Source organism: Lagenorhynchus albirostris, chromosome 14 (genome assembly GCF_949774975.1).
Source record: "Lagenorhynchus albirostris chromosome 14, mLagAlb1.1, whole genome shotgun sequence".
NCBI lineage: Eukaryota > Metazoa > Chordata > Mammalia > Artiodactyla > Delphinidae > Lagenorhynchus > Lagenorhynchus albirostris.
The window spans coordinates 54016724-54036897 of record NC_083108.1 but is presented as its reverse complement, the minus strand read 5'-3'; the positions used below and the strand labels follow the sequence as shown (position 1 = coordinate 54036897).

Below are 20174 nucleotides of genomic sequence, written 5' to 3'. Positions count from 1 at the left end.
AATTCCTGTACAATGGTAAGAAACCAGTGGTGTTACTTTCAATAATTATTTTTCTGAGAGGGCAGGTTCAGGAGCTCGACTGACTGGACTCAAATTATGGTCCCATTGGTTCCTACCTGTGTAACCTGGGGAAGTTACTTCTCTGCGCCTCAGTGCTTTATCTGTAGAACAAGGATAATTAAAACAAAACAAAACAAAAACCTACCTCAAAGGCCAGTAGTGTACATGCTTAGTACAGAGCAACCATTCAGCATAGTTTTAAATACCTGAGTACAAACACACATTCCAATTGTGTTGGCCAAGGCATCAATTGTCAATTTTAGAGATCATTACTAAGTTGTTCTCAAAAAAGGAAAGATACTAAAATAGAGTTTTCATCATCATCAGTAATATTTATTGAACCAGAGAGGAAAAAGGTCCTAGCTGAGTGCCTTATAGTGCATGCTGGATTCCACTACTCTCTTTATAGATACTATGGATGAAACAGAATGGGTTACGTCAGGTCAACACAAGGCATTCAAGAGACAGTTTTTCTTGTTTTTAATCTTGAAAACTTTTTCAACCTCCCAATCTTCTCAAATCTGCCTTTAAGCAGAGCAAAAGAATAAATGCAGTTAAAATGATGCCAGAGAGCTGGTGACAAGAAAAGGCTGGAACAGAGTAAATAGGTCAGGCAGCAGAGCCACCTGTGCGACCATCTGGAGACCAAGCCACCCTCTTGACTTGCCTGGACCATAGTGATAGCCTCCTAACTGGAAGTCTTCTTGCTGCTACTCTTGCCCTCCATTCTATACTCAGCAGCAAGGTTGAGTTTTTAAAACATAATTCACATTTCTTCCCTGCCCAAAGCCCTGATTTTGCACGTAGACCACGCAGCAAACACCATCCTTATGTCCTTCCCTTGAGCTCTCCCAGTGCTTCCGCCAGCGTCTGCCTTGGAAGGACCGTCCCCTGTGAGTGGAACATCCTCCCTGACTTCCACACGGGGACCCTCTTCTCATGATTCAGATCTCACCTCAGAGGCCCTCTCTGCACTTGCTCAAGTTCTGTGTCCCACGATACTTAGAGGTGCCTTCCTCATCTCCCACTAAGGAGCTGAGCCCCAGGAGGGTGGCGTCCTTGTTTGTCCTTGTTTGCCCCCCCAGTTATCCCGAACAGAGAACAGTGCCTGGCACATAACAGGTAACTGATAAGTATTTGTTAATGACAGTCAAGATGATCCCAGTACGCTTCCCCTTCTCCTTCTACACACGGTGATTCTGGTTTTGACACTGCACGTGACTTTACACTTGGAAGTAGAAAAGGGAGCCAGATGTGGATTCTTATTCTTGTGGGACCTCGGACAGGTGCTTTGGCTGTTCTAAACTTCAGCTCTCATATGAAAAGCAGGGATATTACTTGCCCTACTTACCTCATGGGTGGTGAGGATTAGGTCATAAGTGCGAAAGCTCTTATGAACTGCAAAGCACTTCTCTTGCACTAGACCACGAGAGTGGAACTGCTCTTTTTAAAGATGATGAAAAACCTAGAAAAATTAATTGATAGCAAGGATTTGCCTACCACAGCAAGCTCGGAAGCACAAAAGCTAAACGACGTGTAAATGCATCGATTTTACGGAGATAGAATATCAATACATTTAAGAGGGAATAGGTGTTGAACAACGTTGGGAAACTTTTTTTTTAAATGGATTTTTTTCTGTTTTTAGGTTTTTCTCTCCTCCTTCTCATATTGCTTGGCCTTGAGGATGTTAAGCGAGCTCACAGCAGCCTTGTCTGTATGGTTTTCAGACCTTCCATCCAGTCTACACTCTACACTATGTGAACCACCTTCCAACTGAAGGTGGTTGGAAGATTACGTTGCTTATAATCTTTGGTCCTCTATTTTTCACCTGGATAGAATTTTCTGAAATTCTGTTCCAACAATCAATGTCCCCAAGTTATTTTAAATTTCAGTAATGACTACAAAACTATGTTAGAATGTAATAGAAATATCTTGACCTTTTAGGCATTTGGGGCTTTTCAGAGACAGCACGGTGGTCCCAGAATCCTCACTCTGGAGTGGGGTGCCCTGGCCTGGAGCCCCAGCTCCGACAGAGACTCAGATCAATCACTTGACTCCCTGGTGCTCAGTTCTTCCCCTTGAAATACAGGGCTAATAAAATTCTATCCCACAAGGGTGCTGGGAAGAGTCAATGAAAATCGTCTACATGCAATGCTTTACACACTGTATATGTTCAATAATAACTATTCTTTTCTTCAGAATTTTGCCTCATGTTCCTAGACTCAAATCAGTAAAACAGTCAGCGTTTTCTCAGATACATTCTATATTTATCATTCAATAATTTAAACATCTGACTTACCAGAAGCATGAAAGAAACTAAGGTACAACCAGTTTTTACTGTATAATGATGTTATTTAACTTATACTGAAGAACACTGTCCCATACATGTGAACAATCAGTTTTACTATGGAATCTGAATTATACGAACTTGAAAATCTAAAAAAAGGACTACCCCCAACTACCAGTTATTTAACTTTCCATTATATTACATCTGAGTCAGCATAATCTTTATTTCAAAATAGCATTTTTATTATATAAAAATGTAAAAATCCAGCAAAACCAGAAATACCGGATATATTTTCCTGGGCTTTCACATTTGTTGATTTTTATTCGCAATGCTTTTTCTCAATACAATTTACAGCCTCATCCCCATTTGCAGTCTGATTATACAAGTGCTAAGTGGCAGAAAGGTCTAGAATAAATACACCGAAAAAGAGGCAAAGCTGTGAAACTAAGTTGCATGCAACAGGTCTATGAGGGGGGAAGTGTCTGGGAAATAAAACAGAGTAAGACAAAGTAATTGGAAAGTCTTAGCTCAAGTTCTTTTCAATCATCTTTGTCTTTTGCTCCATGTTTAAGGATGCGCGTGAACTCAATGTAATTGAAATTCCCCTTTTTGTCAATAGGTGCTTCTCTATACAGCTCATCCACTTCCTCATCTGTAAACCGATCTCCCATCGTGGTCAGCAGCTCTCGAAGGTAATCCTCCTGAATGGTGCCTGGAAGGCATCAGAAAAAGGGGAGTTGCAAACACTTCCCGTCAACTACGTCAATCTTACAAGATATTTCAGAACATACATATTTACCTGAACAATATAAAGCAATATATAACCATATCCTTATCTTTTCCTATTATTTTTAGAGTTCTTTATTAATATTAGATTAAATCATTTACAAAGTCAGTTAGTAGATCATACGCTTACAAAATTAATTTGAAGCGAGTATTTTCCAGAGGAGAAAAAAAAAACCTTGTATTTCAGGGATATTAAAAAAAAAAAAGGCAGATACCCAGAACAAAAGGGCAGTGTTGCCAAGACCAAACGTGCACGAAGGACGGTGCAGTTTTAATAGGTAGCAAGGGGGAAGCAGGAAGGAGGATGCGAGGTGTATGTGAGGAGGCGATGCGCGTGGCTGAGCAGAGGGTTAACGCAGAAGCAAAGGGGAAAATGAGAGAAATCAGAAAACGGAACAGCAGGGCTTTCTTCACACATTTTTAAATAATAAGGGAAAAAAACCGAAGATTTTAATTGTCCAAGTTAGTTAACTATACTTTCTGGTGAAACTTAAAGTTTCTTGAAGCAGTATATTGTCTAAGAAACACTATTTAAAAGAAAATTCTCCCTTTGGCTGCCAGGAAGCTCAGAACCAGATTCAAAGATTAACACCACAAACCGTGTAGCTTTATGGCCTACCCTGTGTTCTAGCCATTCTTGGTCGACTGTCCTATCGTAAATGATAGTTTCCCTCTACTCATTTTTAAAAATTTATATTTTGCTAATCTTTCTCATTCCCTAAAAAGTGTTTCACATAGTCTGGAATGAGGGTGGGCATAAACAAAGAGTGCTCACCAGTTGCTTCTTCATCAAAGCAAGCAAAAGCGTTTCTGATGACATCTTCTGGGTCTGTGCCATTCAGCTTCTCCCCAAACATGGTAAGGAACATGGTGAAGTTTATGGGCCCTGGAGCCTCATTCATCATGGCTTCGAGGTACGCATCGGTTGGATTCTTCCCTAGAAAATCGCACATTTTAACATTTAAGGACGAAGAACTCATTTCAATAAATAATTATTCTGTTATTGTTATGTTCCCCAACATATTTTTAAAAGTTACATCACCATCACACGAAACTAATATTTCAATTAACTTACATTAAGAACATTTAAAAAAGACAATTTTTAACAACATAAAAAAATCTTTGCTACATCATAAATAAAATGCATTCTGGGCTTAGGTTGAATACTGTCCATTCACTGATACTTCCTGCAACTTTTCCTTCACTATTTTTCATTAAAAATAAAACACACACATGAAACTATGAACCAGGTAATGCCACATTACTACATCTTGAATGCTGATAACATTAAAGACCCATCAGGGCATTTCAATACTGGTTGTTTAAAAAATCTAAATATTCATATTTCTAACTGCAGTAAGTTGCCTATAATTGGTATGCTTCAAACAATTTATTTATAAGTTGGTCATTTAAGCTGAAACTATTAGGTTGGTTTAGAACTGGGAGCTCATTTTATTTATTATTTAAAATTAATTAATTAATCAATCTGTTTATTATTTATTTATGGCTGCATTGGGTCTTCGTTGCTGCGCGTGGGCTTTCTCTAGTTGCGGCGAGCGGGGGCTACTCTTCGTTGTGGTGCGCGGGCTTCTCATTGCGGTGGCTTCTCTTGTTGTGGAGCACAGGCTCTAGGCACGCGGGCTCTAGAGTGCAGGTTCAGTAGTTGTGGTACGTGGGCTTAGTTGCTCTGTGGCATGTGGGATCTTCTTGGACAAGGGCTCAAATTCGTGTCCCCTGCACTGGCAGGCGGATTCTCAACCACTGCACCACCAGGGAAGTCCCTGGGAGCTCATTTTAAACAATGTTATGTTCTATTTGGTTGTCAGACATATCCCCAGATGCTGTTTACTCGTATTGCTGAAATATAGTCTTGTTTAGTATTGTTCATGATGGGAAACCTTAATCTCAGTTCCAACCAAGGACACTTCTCCCTCTTCTGGTATGGTGGTGAGGGAACTCCCCTGACCCTCCCCTCGAAGTTGGGAGAAATTCCCCTGGAGTGGCCACATATGGTGGGAGTAACAAAGAGCTTCTCTTTGTCCTGGCATGTGTGAGGTCCACATGGTGCAGAAAAGCAGCACTGAACGAAGGGTCTGGAATAGTGGGTTTGAATCCCAGTTCTGCCACTGACTGTGTGCCCTGGGACAAGGTGGAAACTGTCTAGGGTTTAATGGTCTAGTTAAACTTGGTATCTGAAAGGTCCCTTCCAACATTAAGTTTGTATGATTCTCCAGGAAAAGAGTATCCATGTCAGCATCTCACTATTATACCCAACTAAGTGCTAATGACAGTCAAATCTAGAATTATGGTTCATATGTAAGTTTTACTCCCAGGAATCTGGGTGAAATTTAAGTGCCAAGTTGGCATCTGTCTTCCTGCATTACAACCTTCACTCATTATACCTATTCAACATATCGATACAAAATTAGCCCAAAATTAATCTCAAGATTCTTCGAGTAAGTGAAAGTAGCTAAAAAGGACTACTTTTCTACCTCCAGATTTAACCCGACTCTCTTGCAGCAATTTTTGGGGGTAAAAAGTGTAACCCAAAGGTGTCAAGAGAACATGGGTACGAAAAAGACACAGGGATTTAAAATGAATTGGCTTAGGCTAAGCACCTATGGACCCATTCAAGGCATCTAATATAATTTGTTGATTTAAAAGGTAAATATGTATCTCTAAAGGCATGGCATTCCCCAAAATGGAAGTTCCCCAAAGTCTCTTACTCTACCATCACTCATTCATCCAACAAAAATTAACTGAGCATCTACTAGGACCAGGGGATAGGCTTGAGTGTTTGATCTTTGTAATACAACTCAGGCCCTGAATTCTCCTCGGTGGCCTTCTTCAGTAGTGACCTGCTCCCCAAAGGACACTTAGTACTTAGCTATTCAGAGTGTGGAAAACACTGGGACCCACCCCACCTGCAAGTCAACAAGTCAGATCAGTATCTTGACTCAACTCTCACTGTGAATAAAGGCCATGTTGCAAGACTCAACTCTCACTCTGAATAAAGGCAATGTTGCAAAATGTTAACAGCTCGTGAATCTGAGTAAAGGATGGATGCGTGTTCATTACACCGTTCTTTCAACTTTCTATAGGCTTAAAAAATTTCAAAATAACACACTAGGAGAAAAAAATAACAGAGACGAACAAAATCATGTGGTTACTAAAAAGAAAAAAGTAACAAAATTCTCTCTCTTTGTCCTCTGGCCCTTGAACTGCCCTTTCTGGCTCATGGTCAGACACAGAAACGTTAGAGTGCAGAGCCTACCTGTAGGCCATCCCTGACTTGTGCCCCCTTCCCTGCCCATCCCTGACTTGTGCCCCCTTCCCCCTTCCCTAAATTGTGCCAATTCAGGCAGGACATGGAGGACTTTCCCCTCTTTCCTTAAGATCAAAATAACAAAATCATATAAGGAACAGTAAATTAACACCGACATAGCCAGAATGACAAAGGGCAGTTTATGTTTGCTTTAAATCCTGTATCTTTAAATGAAATATTGCCATTTGCAGCAACATGGATGGGTCTAGAGATTATCATACTAAGTGAAGTAAGTCAGGCAGGCAAAGACAAATGTTACATATCACTTGTATGTGGACTCTAAAAAAAAAATTATTAATCAACTTATTTACAAAGCAGAAACAGACTCACAGACATAGAAAACAAACTTATGGTTACCAAAGGGGAAAGATGTGGGGGGAGGGATAAATTAGGGGTTTGGGATTAACAGATACACACGACTATACAAAAAATAGATAAACAACAGGATTTACTGCATAACACAAGTATCTATACTTAATATCTTGTAATAAATCTACAGTGGAAAAGAATCTGAAGCTGTACACCTGAAACTAACACAATATTGTAAATCAACTATAGCTAAATAAATGTGTAAAAATAAATCGATAAATCTTCTATCTTTACATTTATTTTCTTTAATTATAAAAAATATATATAAATTGTGGAAGCCCCCTTCCCTGTGTTCCCTTTTTTTAGGAGCACTGCCCTTCCTCCCTGAGATGGTCGTTATCACTTATGACCGTCACCTCTGTCATATAACCTGTCCTCAACTTTTATTACTTAATACATTATATTATTGTCCACACTTTTTGTTTAAGATTCTGGTATCTTGCCATCTAGTCATCCCCTGGCTTTTCACCTTGTAGACCTATCATATTTAGCTAACAGGAACGGAAGCCTGCCTAGCCACAGTGGCAGCCAGGCCCCCACCCCTGAAGGCGTATCCTCTTATGACGGGCCAAGCCTCAGTATGGTGTCTCCCACCCAGCATCTCTCAAGAGGCCTTTGAGACCAGGAGATTAATATCTGTACATCACACAAAAAATAATTCATAAAACGCTAATTATTTTGGGGAAGCAGGAATATTAAGAACATAAAAGTCTACCTAGAGAAGCAAGCATATCATGCAAGTCTTCCTTGTCGATGAAACCATCTCTGTTCTGATCGATCATGTTGAAGGCCTCCTTGAACTCCTGAATCTGTGACTGGTCAAACATGGCGAACACGTTGGAGGTTGCGCGCTGGGGGCGCTTCTTGGTCTTGGTCTTTGCCTTTTTGCTAGACATGGTGGCGGTTTAATCCTAGAGTTAAAAAGGAACATAAAGCAAAACAGAATGCATAAAAACATAAAGCAAAAAAAAAGAATTCACAACACCTAAAGTTAGTGAGAAAAAATATTTCAATGTATTGTAGAATTATTACTTTATTTGGGTGGGAATATACATATAAACTTTATTTCCAATGTCACAATTAAACAGCTAGGACAAAAGCAGTTTTGAAGAAACAGAATAGAAATTATTGATGTGGCTTCATCCCAAACTTCACGAACCTCATTTTTATTAAATGTGAATGAGTTTTAAAGCACATAGCAATAGATCACATTTACCGAGTGCTACTACATGCCAAGCACTGTTATGAGGGCAGGGGGCTCCCCTAAAGAGAAAGGCTACAAAGCGGACATCTTACTTTCACAAGGATTGTCCCATTTAACCCTCACAACAATCCTCTGCAGTAGGTACACCTTTTAACTTCATTTTACCACCAATATTGCATAACCTCTCTGAGCCTTGGTTTCTTCCAAAAAATGGTCTGAAAACCAGGGAACCTCACTCGACCCTCAGTTTTACAGCGAAACACAATATCTACTCCAATGCAAGTGAGAATTAAATGAGATAACATATGCAAAGAGACTAGTATAGTTACTGTAAGGTACATGCTCAAAAGGCTCTCATTTAAAAAAAAACATCAATGGGACTTCCCTGGTGGTCCAGTGCATGAGACTCTGCACTCCCAATGCAGAGGGCCCAGGTTCGATCCCTGGTCAGGGAACTAGATCCCACATGCATGCCGCAACTAAGAAATCCGCATGCTGCAACTAAAGATCCCGCGTACCACAACTAAATATCCCACATGCCACAACTAAGACCCAGTGCAGCCAAAATAAATAAATAAATATATTTTTAAAAAAAAATCATCAAAATGTATCTTTAGTCTTGTATCCCTTCTAGCTACATCCTCATTTCCCCTTTTCCTTGACAAAACTTTTAGAATAGTACTCTACTACTCAACTCTCTCCATTTTCTCATCTTCCCAATCACTCCTCAATTCTCCATAATACACCTTTAGTGGTGGCCCGATACTCTACTGAAAGCCACCAATGTTTTAAATGTCAAAAAGAATGGACACTTCTCATTCCTTTTTTTTTTTTTTTTTTTTTTTTTTGGGCCACCACGTGGCTTGCAGGATCTTAGTTTCCCAACCGGGGACTGAACCCGGGCCCTGGCTGTGAAAGCTCCAAGTCCTAACCACTGACCGCCAGGGAATTCCCTTCTCATTCCATTATTTGCAGTTTTAAATGATGTAAATAAATACAACACAAAAATACTCCTGGCTTTGGAATCAGAAAAATCTTGAGTCTGAATCTCAGCTTCACCATTTCTTGAAAACCCATGGACATCAGAATAATTGTTTGCTCCACTGTCGTTCGTATTCAATGTTCACAACTGCCCTATGAGGTAGGTAATACCTAGGTTAAAAAAAAAAAAAATCAATGGCCCTTGTGAGAGAGGTGTGGCCTCTGTCCTCAGCTCCTGGGAGGTAATCTCTAAGCTCTTAGAATGTTCTGCCTGGTATATCTGGGGTCTTGGGTCACACCAGAGAGTCTAACAATGTGATTTATCATGGGGGCTCTGGGTCAGGTGTTAATCAGCTTGGCCTCTAGAGGAACTGGAGACTGAAGTCAGCCTAGGAGTGGGGACAATATCTAGGGGACAGAGCCGCAGTAAAAACTATGGCTATGAGGGGTCAAGCAAGCTCTCTGGCAGGCCATACTCCATGCTCACCGCCACGCCTTGCTACCAGGAGAGATCAACACTGCCCATGGAAAGGACCACTGGAAGCTAAGCATTTGGAATTCTCCTGGACTCCATACCACGAGTCTCTTCCCTTGGTTGACTTTAATCTGAATCCTTTTACTGCAGTAAACCATAACCATAGGTGTAACAGCTTTCAGTGAGTTCTGTAAGTTCTAGCGAATTACTGAACCTGAGGGTCGTCTTGGGGAACGCAACTTGGAATTGGTGTCAGAAATGAGGGTGGCCTTAGGGACCGTTCTCTAACTCTGCAGCCTCGCAGTGTGAAAGCAGGTGACTGGTGAGGGCAGTGGCTGGGCAAGGGAATTCTGGACCTGGGTCTCCGGGACTTCCGGTCTTGGACTTTTTTAACCTACATTGTTTTAGTTTGTTTGCAGTTTTTTTTTGTTTTTTGCGGTACACAGGCCTCTCACTGTTGTGGCCTCTCCCATTGCGGAGCACAGGCTCCGGACGCGCAGGCTCAGCCGGCCCAGCCGCTCTGCGGCATGTGGGATCTTCCCAGACGCAGGCACGAACCCATGTCCCCTGCATCGGCAGGTGGACTCTCAACCACTGCACCACCAGGGAAGCCCTGTTTGCAGTTTTGAAGCACGTCAGCCTTAGAGTCCTTACTTTAACATTTCAACTCCTTCCCCTCCCGGCATACATGGCCTGAGTAAATGTTAATTTCTTCTCCTTCCTGTAACTAGCTAGTCATGTGACCTTAGTTACATTGAACGTTCAATCGGAGACAGAATGTGGTCCACTAGCAAGGCACTTGACTCTGCTTTACTTCTTCCTCACATTCCAAAACTGCTGGATTAAAATTCTTTCTCATGCTAAAAATTCTATGATTCTATTTCTTCAAGATTCAAAAGATACAAAAGACAGTAGATCTGAAGCCAAGAATTAATTCTCTCCCTCAGTATCAGCAAACTATGTCTGCAATAGTCATTTAGAAAAACCTCCCAAAGAGAAAATCTTTATTTTTAAAAAATAATCAGTTGTTTCATGCAAACGCTACAGCTAACCCAAAAGTATATTATATTTAAACATTTTTGAAACTTAGTTGGAGTTCTCCAAGAAGCTGATGCCAAGAAGAGACTGCACATGCAAGGATCTTTATTATGGAAAATGCCTGGGAGCGAGAATGAGGAGGTAACCCAGTAAGGCTAGAAAAGCCATTATACCGTGAGCAAGTCTGAGCCGCCACTCAAAACCTGTTACAGAGCAGGTATGGCTCAATGAAATGACACCATGATCTCTTTAAAAAGAAAAACAGTTTACGTTTTCTCTGTACTTCATTTAAAACCAGTGCACATTTATATTTGTATATAAATACACAAAGTACACACAGAAAATATCAACTGATAATAAAACCTCAGCTGAAAAGTGAGGCAAGGTTGTTGCAAAACAGTCAATCTAAAGAGAACTCTGGCGCCCAAAGAATCTACCACCCTCTCTGTCCTTACCTTCTGAGATAAGTATCTTGGCTTTCTCCACTTTCTCACTTCCCACTCATCACAATCTGGCTTTCTCTTCTCTATTTGCAAGTGCTTTCCAATTGTCAAATCTGGTCTAAGTCTCCTTGGACCATTCTGCTATATTTGACACCGTTTTATCCCTCTTCTCTTCAGGCCTCAACAACTCTTGGCCTTGATGAACTGTAACAGTAGAAATGAACTGTCCCAATGGAACGAGATCCCAAGGTTCCCAGCCTTTAAGACTTTACACTCTAACAAGGGAGACTCCTGAAGATCACATTTAGTTTCAGTAAAATGCTGTACTTGACTCGGTGACACCAACCTCCTCTCAGTTCTATTTCTATGCCTGGTCCTCCTCCATTTTCTTGTTAGGCTCTTATCTTCTCCACTCACTTTAATATTCACGTTTCCGAGTATTCTCACAGTCCATGGCTTATTAAATTCTTTTCACTCTGTGTTCCTTGGATGATCTCATCGGCTCTCACTGTTCTGACAACACCTATGACTCCCACGTCTGTATCCTCAGGGCTGACCCTTCCCTTGAGCTGTGGAGTCAAACAGCCAATTGTGCTTGTGAAAGGCACCCATTTTCATATCCCAGACATTCAGAATCAACATGTTAGAAACAAAACTCATTATCTTCCCCTCCTAAACTTTCTCAACTTTGTTTCCTGTCAGTTAATGGCACCATCGTTTACGCCCTCACCAAGCCAGAAACATGCAAGTCATCCCTGACTCATCCCTCTCACTGATGAACCAAGCCTGCCTCTTAAATATTCATCAGACTTGCTCATCTTCCTCATTCTTCTGCCACCACCCTATGCTGGGCCCTCATCACCTCTTTGTGTAGAATATTTCATTGGCCAACTAACCAACCTCCTTGCTTTTTGGTCCCCTCTAGACTATCCTTTATCTTCCAGCCAGAGGTGTGTAAAACATGAATACGACCATATCATTCCCTTTTGAGAAATTGTCGGCTCTCCACTGCCTACAGGCCAAAGTACAAGTTCCTGAGCATGGCACACACACCTTTCCCTGCTCTAGGATGACCTTTCAGCCTCATCGCTAGCCATTCTCTGCTTTGTACTTTTCCTTCAGCAACACCAAACTATTGGTACTAGTATGTGCCCAAGGCACCATGCAGTTTAACTCATGTATTTGTTCTCACTATTTTTCTAGCCCCCAAATGCCTTAGGACCAGAGAGAATTAAAAGTCTACTCAACTTATGGCTACTACCATTTGCTGAGTGACTCCTATGCTAGGTACTCGGGTGCACTAAATTCAACATGCCTGCTTTACACATGGAGGAACTGAATATCAAAATATGTTATTAAACAACTTGCCCAAGGTCACCTGGTGGCAGAGCTAGAATGCAACGCCATTTGTTAAAGGTGATTTTACCTATATATTTTTTTACCTCATACAATTCTGCTAGTTATTTTTTTTACCACAAAAAATTTCTTAAACTTTCAATACTTACCAATATAGTCCAACACTGATTTCTGAGCAGCTACTTTCCTCTAAATTTAATTCCTAGTGAAACTCTGTTTTCAAATAAATGCAAACTATGCTGGAGAAACCAATGTATAGACTAGAAGTGCACAGTGGAATGGGAAGAAAATAAGATATGAATGGCCCTCCCTGCAACCGTGCAATTGGGTTTATCACATGGCAGTATTTCCTATCAGTCATGGCTTTGGTTTGGGTAAAGGCTTGAAATCTTTACGTACGACTGTGAAATTACTACTTGACCTATAAATATTAAAGGAAAAAACCCCACCAAACCCCATCCTTAGTTACAAAAAATATCCATTTAGAACATAGCATATAAGGTAACAAATAAGCCTTAACAGGAATAAACAAAAGTCTTACTTCCTCTTCAAAATTTTTATTTCATTATTTTTGTATATTTCTGATACAGAGTGAACTAAAGGTTATATGTAGTATTTTTAGAGGTTAAAGAAGGGCAGGGATATAGGAATACCGGTATTATAGGTAGTTGTGGTGTCAACACATTTAGGTCATAATCTAAATTTTTGCAAAATCACCTGCTATACTGATGTGCAAATCAAAACATGGGCACTATAACCATTAATAAGCAGAAACTGCTTGTGAACTTCATCCAGGCTATATGGCTTTACTGGAAGCCTGGAAAAGATGCTCATGGAGCATATGCTGTTAGCTACCTATGAAACATCTAAGTCAGCGAGGTGCTGCTGCCACATGGCGGGTAGGTATGGCTCTCACAACAGCTAACCTCTGGTTTCAATCTTGGCTACATTAGAATCATCTTGGAAGTTTTTTTTTTTTAAGTCTTTGTTACAATATTGCTTCTGTTTTTTATGTTTTTTGGACAGGAGGCACGTGGGATCTTAGCTCCCTGACCAGGGGTTGAACCCACACCCCCTGCATTGGAAGGCGAAGTCTTAACCACTGGACTGCCAGGGAAAGTCCCATCTTGGAAGTTTTTAAAAAGTGATGTCCAGGTCCTGGTCTAGTACAACTGAAACTGAATGTCTACAGGTGAAGTCTATGAATCTGTATTTTTAAAATGCAGCAGGTGATTCCAATATATAGTGAGGGCTGAGAACCACTGAGTTAAACACTTAGAAGGCACTGACCGTGGTTCTGAGTTCTTGGCTGATGCCTTGTAATAAAAGATTAATAACAGAAAAACAAACACACCGTTTATTAACACGTATACCTCATGTATACATGGGGAGATACCCAGGGAAAATCCAACTCTCAGAGGTGGCTTAGAACTCTGGCTTAAATATCATCTTCAGCTGAAGCCAAAAGAAGAAAGGCATGTGTGGAGGGGAGAGGCTAGGTATGGAAGGTTAAAAGCACAGCATAAACAAGGGTAAGGCTTCTCTTGTAGATTTAAGTCACGGCCTTCTCCATTAAGAGTCTAAAGTTGTCTCCAGAGAGTAACCTTTGTCCTGCCTGGTAGAGAGGGAAAGAAGAACACCTTTGTAAATGTGTGTCCTGTTTTTAGGCACATTGGGGGAGGGCAAAGAGCCTTTCTTGTGTCTGCTTTCTTCTCAATTGCCTTCAGCTCAAAATAATCTTCATGCCAAAGTGGCATATCTTGGGGTGGCATATTCTGCCACCCTTCATAACTAATAGGATATTGTGAAAATGATGGAGTGCGACTTTGTCATAATATTGTAGATGTTGCTGGTTCTACCATGCTCTCTCAGATCACTCAATCTGGGGAAAGCCAGCACCAGGTCTACAGGGTACTATACACAACTCCACGGAGAGGTCCATGTGGCAGGGAACTGAGGCCTCCTGCCAACAGCCAGCACCAACTTGCCAGCCAGGTGAGTCAGCCATCTTGGAGGTTGATCCTCTTTCAAATGACTGCAAACCCAGCTGACATCTGGACTGCAACTCCAGGAGATCCTGAGCCAGACCAGAGCTGCCCAGCTAAGTTGCCCTGCAATTCCTGACCCTCAGAAGCTCTTTATTGTTTTCTTAAGGTGCTAAGTTTGGGGGTAATCTGTTATATAGCTACAGAAAACTAATAAAGCCGTTGTGTTTCCTTGGCATCTTTAATATTCAATAGGGCAATGCCTTTATTTCAGAATTATAGCCGAAGAATTTTTAAAACCTCAAAGGGGCCACAGCCAAGTTTGCACTGGGTAGGGAAATTTTCTATTCCTGGTTAGCAAATTTTAATTCCTTTTATTCGATTTCTCTCCAAGTTCTGTGGGTTCCTCTTCTAAGTGCAACAGAGTCACCCCTTCTTCAACATTCCCATCACCCCCTGGATATGACTCCGCAAAATATGGCTTTTCTCTATGGTTTACCCATGGTTCAGCATAAACTCCACTGGACTCTCCCCAAGAAATCCATAACAAAAAGTACCTGGAACAAAGAGTACTAATAAGAGTGCTAAATATGTGCTAGGCACTGGTCTAAGCATTTCATATGTATTAATATATGTAATTCTCACAACAACTTATTACATAGGCACTGTTATTATCCCCATTTCTCAAATGAAAAATTAGGGCAAAGAGAAAAAATCATCTGTCTGCAGCCACAGCTAGAAAAACGTAGAGCTTAGACGCAGGATCATACTCAGGAAGTCTAGCCCAGAGCTTGCACCACTAGCTCCAAACATCCTGCGTGTAGGCGGCAGAATTTCTCCACCATGAAAATGTGGAGAGCTGGTTGGGGGTAAGAAGCAAAGTCACCACATCTAAAGTGCGGAACGGGGAAGAAAGACCCCAAAGCTGCCGGCAATGAAAATCATCCCTAGATATATGCTGTCTTCGAATCTTGGGAGAGGGACAACTGGCTCCATTTAGGGGATCCCAGTCCTTTTATCTTTCCTAAGCCCAGCAACCCTCACCTGGGACCTGTCCTTCAGAAGCTGCAGTTCCTCTTGTCCACACTGAGTCTCATTAAAGCATAAATGCGTATCGAGTAGGTCATCACAGAAGCTGTTTTATTCAACAGAGCCAGAACAAACAAGAAGCCGTGCACTTAACCATGAGGAACGTCCACCTAATGCTCAGAGAAAATGGGTGGCAGCAGGTGAACCCCTCAAGTGACCTTGGGCAAATTATCTCACCTCGCTGGGTTTCAATTATAAATCGAAAGATAACCTATAAGTTTCTTTTGAATTCTAAAATGGTACAATTCTTTTCTTACCAAAGGACCACTGCAAATCCGTCCGAAACCAAGGCTGCCAAACTAATCCTCTAAACACCCCTTTCTTCATCTCACTCCCTTAGTGAAGAATCCAAAATGACTCCCGAATGTCTCTTACATAATCTTTCATTTCTCATCAAGTTTGCAAGACATCCGTGAAACGGCCCCACTGATCTACCTATTTCCAACTATTATTCATTACAGTTCTGTTCCGTTCGGGCTGGTCTCCTTTTCACACGACACAATTCACACCTTTTGAGCTTTTGGTCTTGTTACCTCCTACCACAGATACAGCCAGAAATACTAAAGTTCTCCCCACCAGGGCTAAGTCCAAGGCCTTCAATGAGGTCACGATTCTCTTTTTCAGAAAACCTTTCCTGATTTTTGCTATTTGTCCTCTTCTTCAGTCAGCACGAATGAAGTAAATCTTTACAAGATGCAAGGTGCTGCGAAGAGTCACAACTCCTTTGGAAATCGTTACATTTAGCCGATATCAACTCGGCGCTCCGGGCAAGAACCACGCACCAGCGGACCCCTGTACCCCCAAAGCATCCAGCCCTGTGGGCTAAGCAGACACCCAAACCCACCGACCGGGCCGGCGGGGAGCGGGGCTGCGGCCGCCGAGGCGCCAGGTGTGTGAAGCCGTCGGGTGACGCAGCGCAGGGGACAGGCCGACTCAGCCAGCAGGGCAGTTCCCCAGCCCGGTTCCATCTGCCCCAGCCTCCCGTACCCTCGACGTCCAGGGCCGGGCTGGCCGCGGCCGGACCTCCTCGCCAACCTTCCCTGCCCCACCGACAGGTCCCGCAGTCCCCGCCCCGCCCCGCCCGCCCGCCCCCCGGCCGGCCGGCCGGCCCACTGGCCGGGGTCTGGCGGCGGCGAGAGGTCGGAGGGGCGGGGCACCGGGGCGGCCCCAGGTGTGTCGCGCGCGGGGGGCGAACGCCACTCACCGCGGCCGGACACCAGCACCAGAAGCCGGACTGCCTGCTCGAGACGAACGAGGCGAAGAACGCGGAACTGCAGCTGGGATGCAGCGTTAGAGCGGCGACACCCGCACTTCCTGCCTCGGGAGGCGGACCGGAAGTCGCACCGGAAGTCGAGGCGGGATCCAACCCCGGGTGGAGGGATGCGCTGCGGCTCTCGCTCCGCTCGAGGCCGAGTCCACCTTGTCCACCTGGGCGCGAGGCTGGGGCCGACGACCACGGCTTGGGTTTTCGTGGTGTTTCTCGGGCCGTGCGGTCTGAGGCAGGCGCAGCGCGGCCGGGGCGCCGCGGCCCGCTCACCTCCCCGCTTTCCTCCCCCGCCGCTCGCGGCGTGTCCCGCGGCCCTTCCGCATTCCCGGGCCGGCTCTGGGCCGGCATGGAATTTGACCCGGCTGGGCGGGCGCGAGCCCTCGAGGTTTGGGGGTCTGCGGGCGCCGCCCACCCAGGGCTGCCCGAGTTAGCAGGTAAAAGTAGACCTCACCTGGTTACACTTGAACTTCAGATAAAACGAGCAATTTTTTAGGTTCCGTCCCGCGCCACACTGGGGAAGGTAAGAGGGCTGCGGCCGAGCGGTCTCCGCCTGCTTTACAGACTGCACGCCCAGACCGAGTTCTATCATTTACCTCTGCCCCTCCTGTTTTACCCCTCAGATTATCAGGTGTACGCCCTTACCAGGCCACGGCTGGTGACGTTTTCCCTTTTCAACCACAGGGAAGCTTTATTCAGGTTATTTGTTTTCCTTTGGTTCGTCAAAGACAATGCAGATTTACACACACACACACAAACGCGCGCACACTATATAATGCTCTTGGTCAAAACGAAACCACGAAGCTACATAATTCAATTTTTGTTCTAGATATTGTTTGTGCCCATAACCTTCAAGTTCCCTCACCTTGGAATATTACAGATAGACACTACTATTTCCGGATAATGGAAGGTAGTCAACTTAATAGCAAACCTTCGTTGAGCACTTGTGATTGCCTGAACGTGTGCGGGATGCAGGGAGATGAACGAATAATCCAGTCTTATATTCTAGAAAAGTTTGATGAGAAATTAGGTATCTTTGATCAGGAATTCCTATATGGTAGGAACCATGTGTTCAACACGCTATAGCAGTAGTTCTTAAACAGTAGCACCAATAAGAAAAACCTGGGGGCTACGTAAAAGATTCTGGAGCCCAGCCCCAGGTATTCAGATTCAGTAGGTCGAGGGTGGGGCAAGAATCTGCATTCCTAATAAGCCCCAGGTGATGCTTATAACGTGGTCCTCGGAGTTAGCACTGCCCCAAGGTCCTTAACTGAATGCATTTTCTCAATGGAGTTTGAAACCAATTGCTGAGAAATCATATCTGGTTCTAAAATATTTACTCTTTTCTTTAGCTGTAGTCTGCCCTTTGGTCCAATAATTTAAATATTTTTCCACTCCTGAGAACATTTTGGCTTCTGAGGTCTTTGTCAGAGAGCTCTTCCAAGTATGGTCTATTACTATACCATAAGCCCTCACCCTGGCCACCTCAATTAAGATCATAGCTGAGACACTCTGTACTTTGACTTTGATCTCCGTATTTGTTTCTAGAACTGCTTTCCAACACAGTGGTCACTAACCACATGTGACTATTTAAATGTAAATTAAAAACTCAGTTATATTAGACACATTTTAAGTGCTCAATAGTCACATGTGACCTAGTGTCCTTATTGGACAGCACAGAGAGTGCATTTCCATCATCACAGAAAATTCTACTGGATAGCACTGTTATAGAAAAATAATCCTAGGGTATAGTGTTCTCTCTAGATTCAAAAGAAAAACTTAATATTTATTAATGAAAAGCTGAATATCTAAATACCAGATAATTGTTTATTGTGGTCATTAAAAAGAATGGTTTAAAAAAAGGTAATATACTTAAAACTCAAAACAAAAATGGTGGGTATGCCAAAACATGACAATTTAAGATACATTAAACTAAAAAACAAGGTGTATATTCACTACAACTAGAAGATGTATGTAGATAAATGTGAAAGAGAAGTTATGATGCCTATTATTTGAGCAGGCACATATAAACCTAGGATAAAAAGATACAGGGACTTGGGAAAACTGGCTGTTTCTTCAATATGGGATTAGCTTCAGCAATGCCTTTCAGGACAGCAAAGATAAAAACCAGGGTTGCAGGGCAATCAAGAAATTGTACACTTAAGGAGGATCTAGAAAGACACAAACTATTCTGGCATATTGGACCTACTCAGGAAATCTAAAATAAACTATTTGAGGATCTACTTGGTACCACACATTTTTATGTATATTCTCATTAAATGCTCATAACAACCCTTTAATTAAATTCTAGTTTGAGACAATTTACTATCAAACCACTATGGACCTTTCTCCTAACCTCGGCTTTTAATCTCCAACTATGATTAAACTCCTATCACCTACCCTTTCCTGTTTTCAGAGGGAGCAGTATCCATTTTTGTTTTTCTAAGAATAATCTTACAACATGTGATCTAGGTTCTCTCTCTTCCTAGCTCCTGCACATCATTCCTTTGGTTTCACTCATTTGCTTACACTCGTTTGCCGCCTTCCTCTGTCTACAGACAGGCTTGAATCTCTAAAATGCTCTTTGGTCCTGCCTTCCCTTCAAGCCTCTCCTCACTGCCCAACAGCCCCTGCTGGTAAACAGAATAACCACTATTTGAATACCTACTGTGTGCCAGACCCATTTAGCTTTAGTGTTTCTATTTTCACAACAAACGTGGAGGGTATTGTCCCTGTTAAACAGGTGAGGAAACTGACACTTAGGGCTGGGCCACCTGCCCAAGGACACAAAGCTCATCAAATAACAGGCATTATTCACTCAACCACGTCTGGCTCTAAAACCCATACTGCTCCTAATCACAAAAATGCTGCTTTATATATTAATAGATTATGTTCCTATTATGAGCCAGAGCATTACTTCAATTTTACAAATGAATAGAGGTCGAGCGAGGTTAAATAACTTTCTTAAGGTTATAAAGCCATGATGTAGCACGAATGAGATTAAAATGCAGCTGGCCTGACCCCCAAACCCAGGCGTTGTCCGTGTCTCCTGCTACACTATGGATTCTGCACTCAAAACTACCTTAACAGCTCTGGCAGAAGTGACCGACTTGCCAAATCCAGTGGCCTCATTTAAATTTTCCTGTGTTCGATTTTTCTGTGGTTTAACACTACTAACTTCCTCACTCTTGAAATTATTCACTTGGTTTCCATAACACTGTTGTGGCTCTATCTACTAAGCTCTTTTACCATCTTCTATCTGATCCTTCTTACAACTTGCTTGCACTTCTCAAAGTCTAGTACATCTCTTGCTGTCCTTTCCCCCCTCATACTTCGTAAAAAAAAAAATAGTTGCCTTTCCTTTCCAGAATTTGCTTTTACTTGTCTCATATAGTCTGGCCTGCTCCCTTTTTTCCCAGTAGCACTCATAAATTCCCACTCTCGTGCAGTCACAGAGGCTCCTTGATCAAATAAAATTTGGGCCCTGGAGTCCAAATGACAATGTAATCATA

At 42.5% G+C, this 20174-nt stretch overlaps 1 protein-coding gene across 2 annotated transcripts; it reads right to left on the bottom strand.

Moving 5' to 3' along the window:
* Window positions 1-368: 368 nt before the first annotated feature.
* LOC132504079 (myosin regulatory light chain 12B) lies at window positions 369-16758 on the bottom strand. 2 transcript variants are annotated; one of them, XM_060121085.1, is made up of 4 exons: window positions 16603-16758; window positions 7543-7738; window positions 3909-4070; window positions 369-3059 (listed from the first exon to the last, which is right to left on the bottom strand). In XM_060121085.1, exons 2-4 carry the CDS (start codon window positions 7721-7723, stop codon window positions 2887-2889), a joined length of 516 nt encoding a protein of 171 aa, XP_059977068.1. In that variant the 5' UTR covers window positions 7724-7738; window positions 16603-16758; the 3' UTR covers window positions 369-2886. The 2 variants fall into 2 exon arrangements, with proteins under 2 accessions (XP_059977068.1, XP_059977069.1); XM_060121086.1 differs by lacking the exon at window positions 16603-16758 and adding an exon at window positions 16411-16421.
* Between the last annotated feature and the right edge of the window lie 3416 nt (window positions 16759-20174).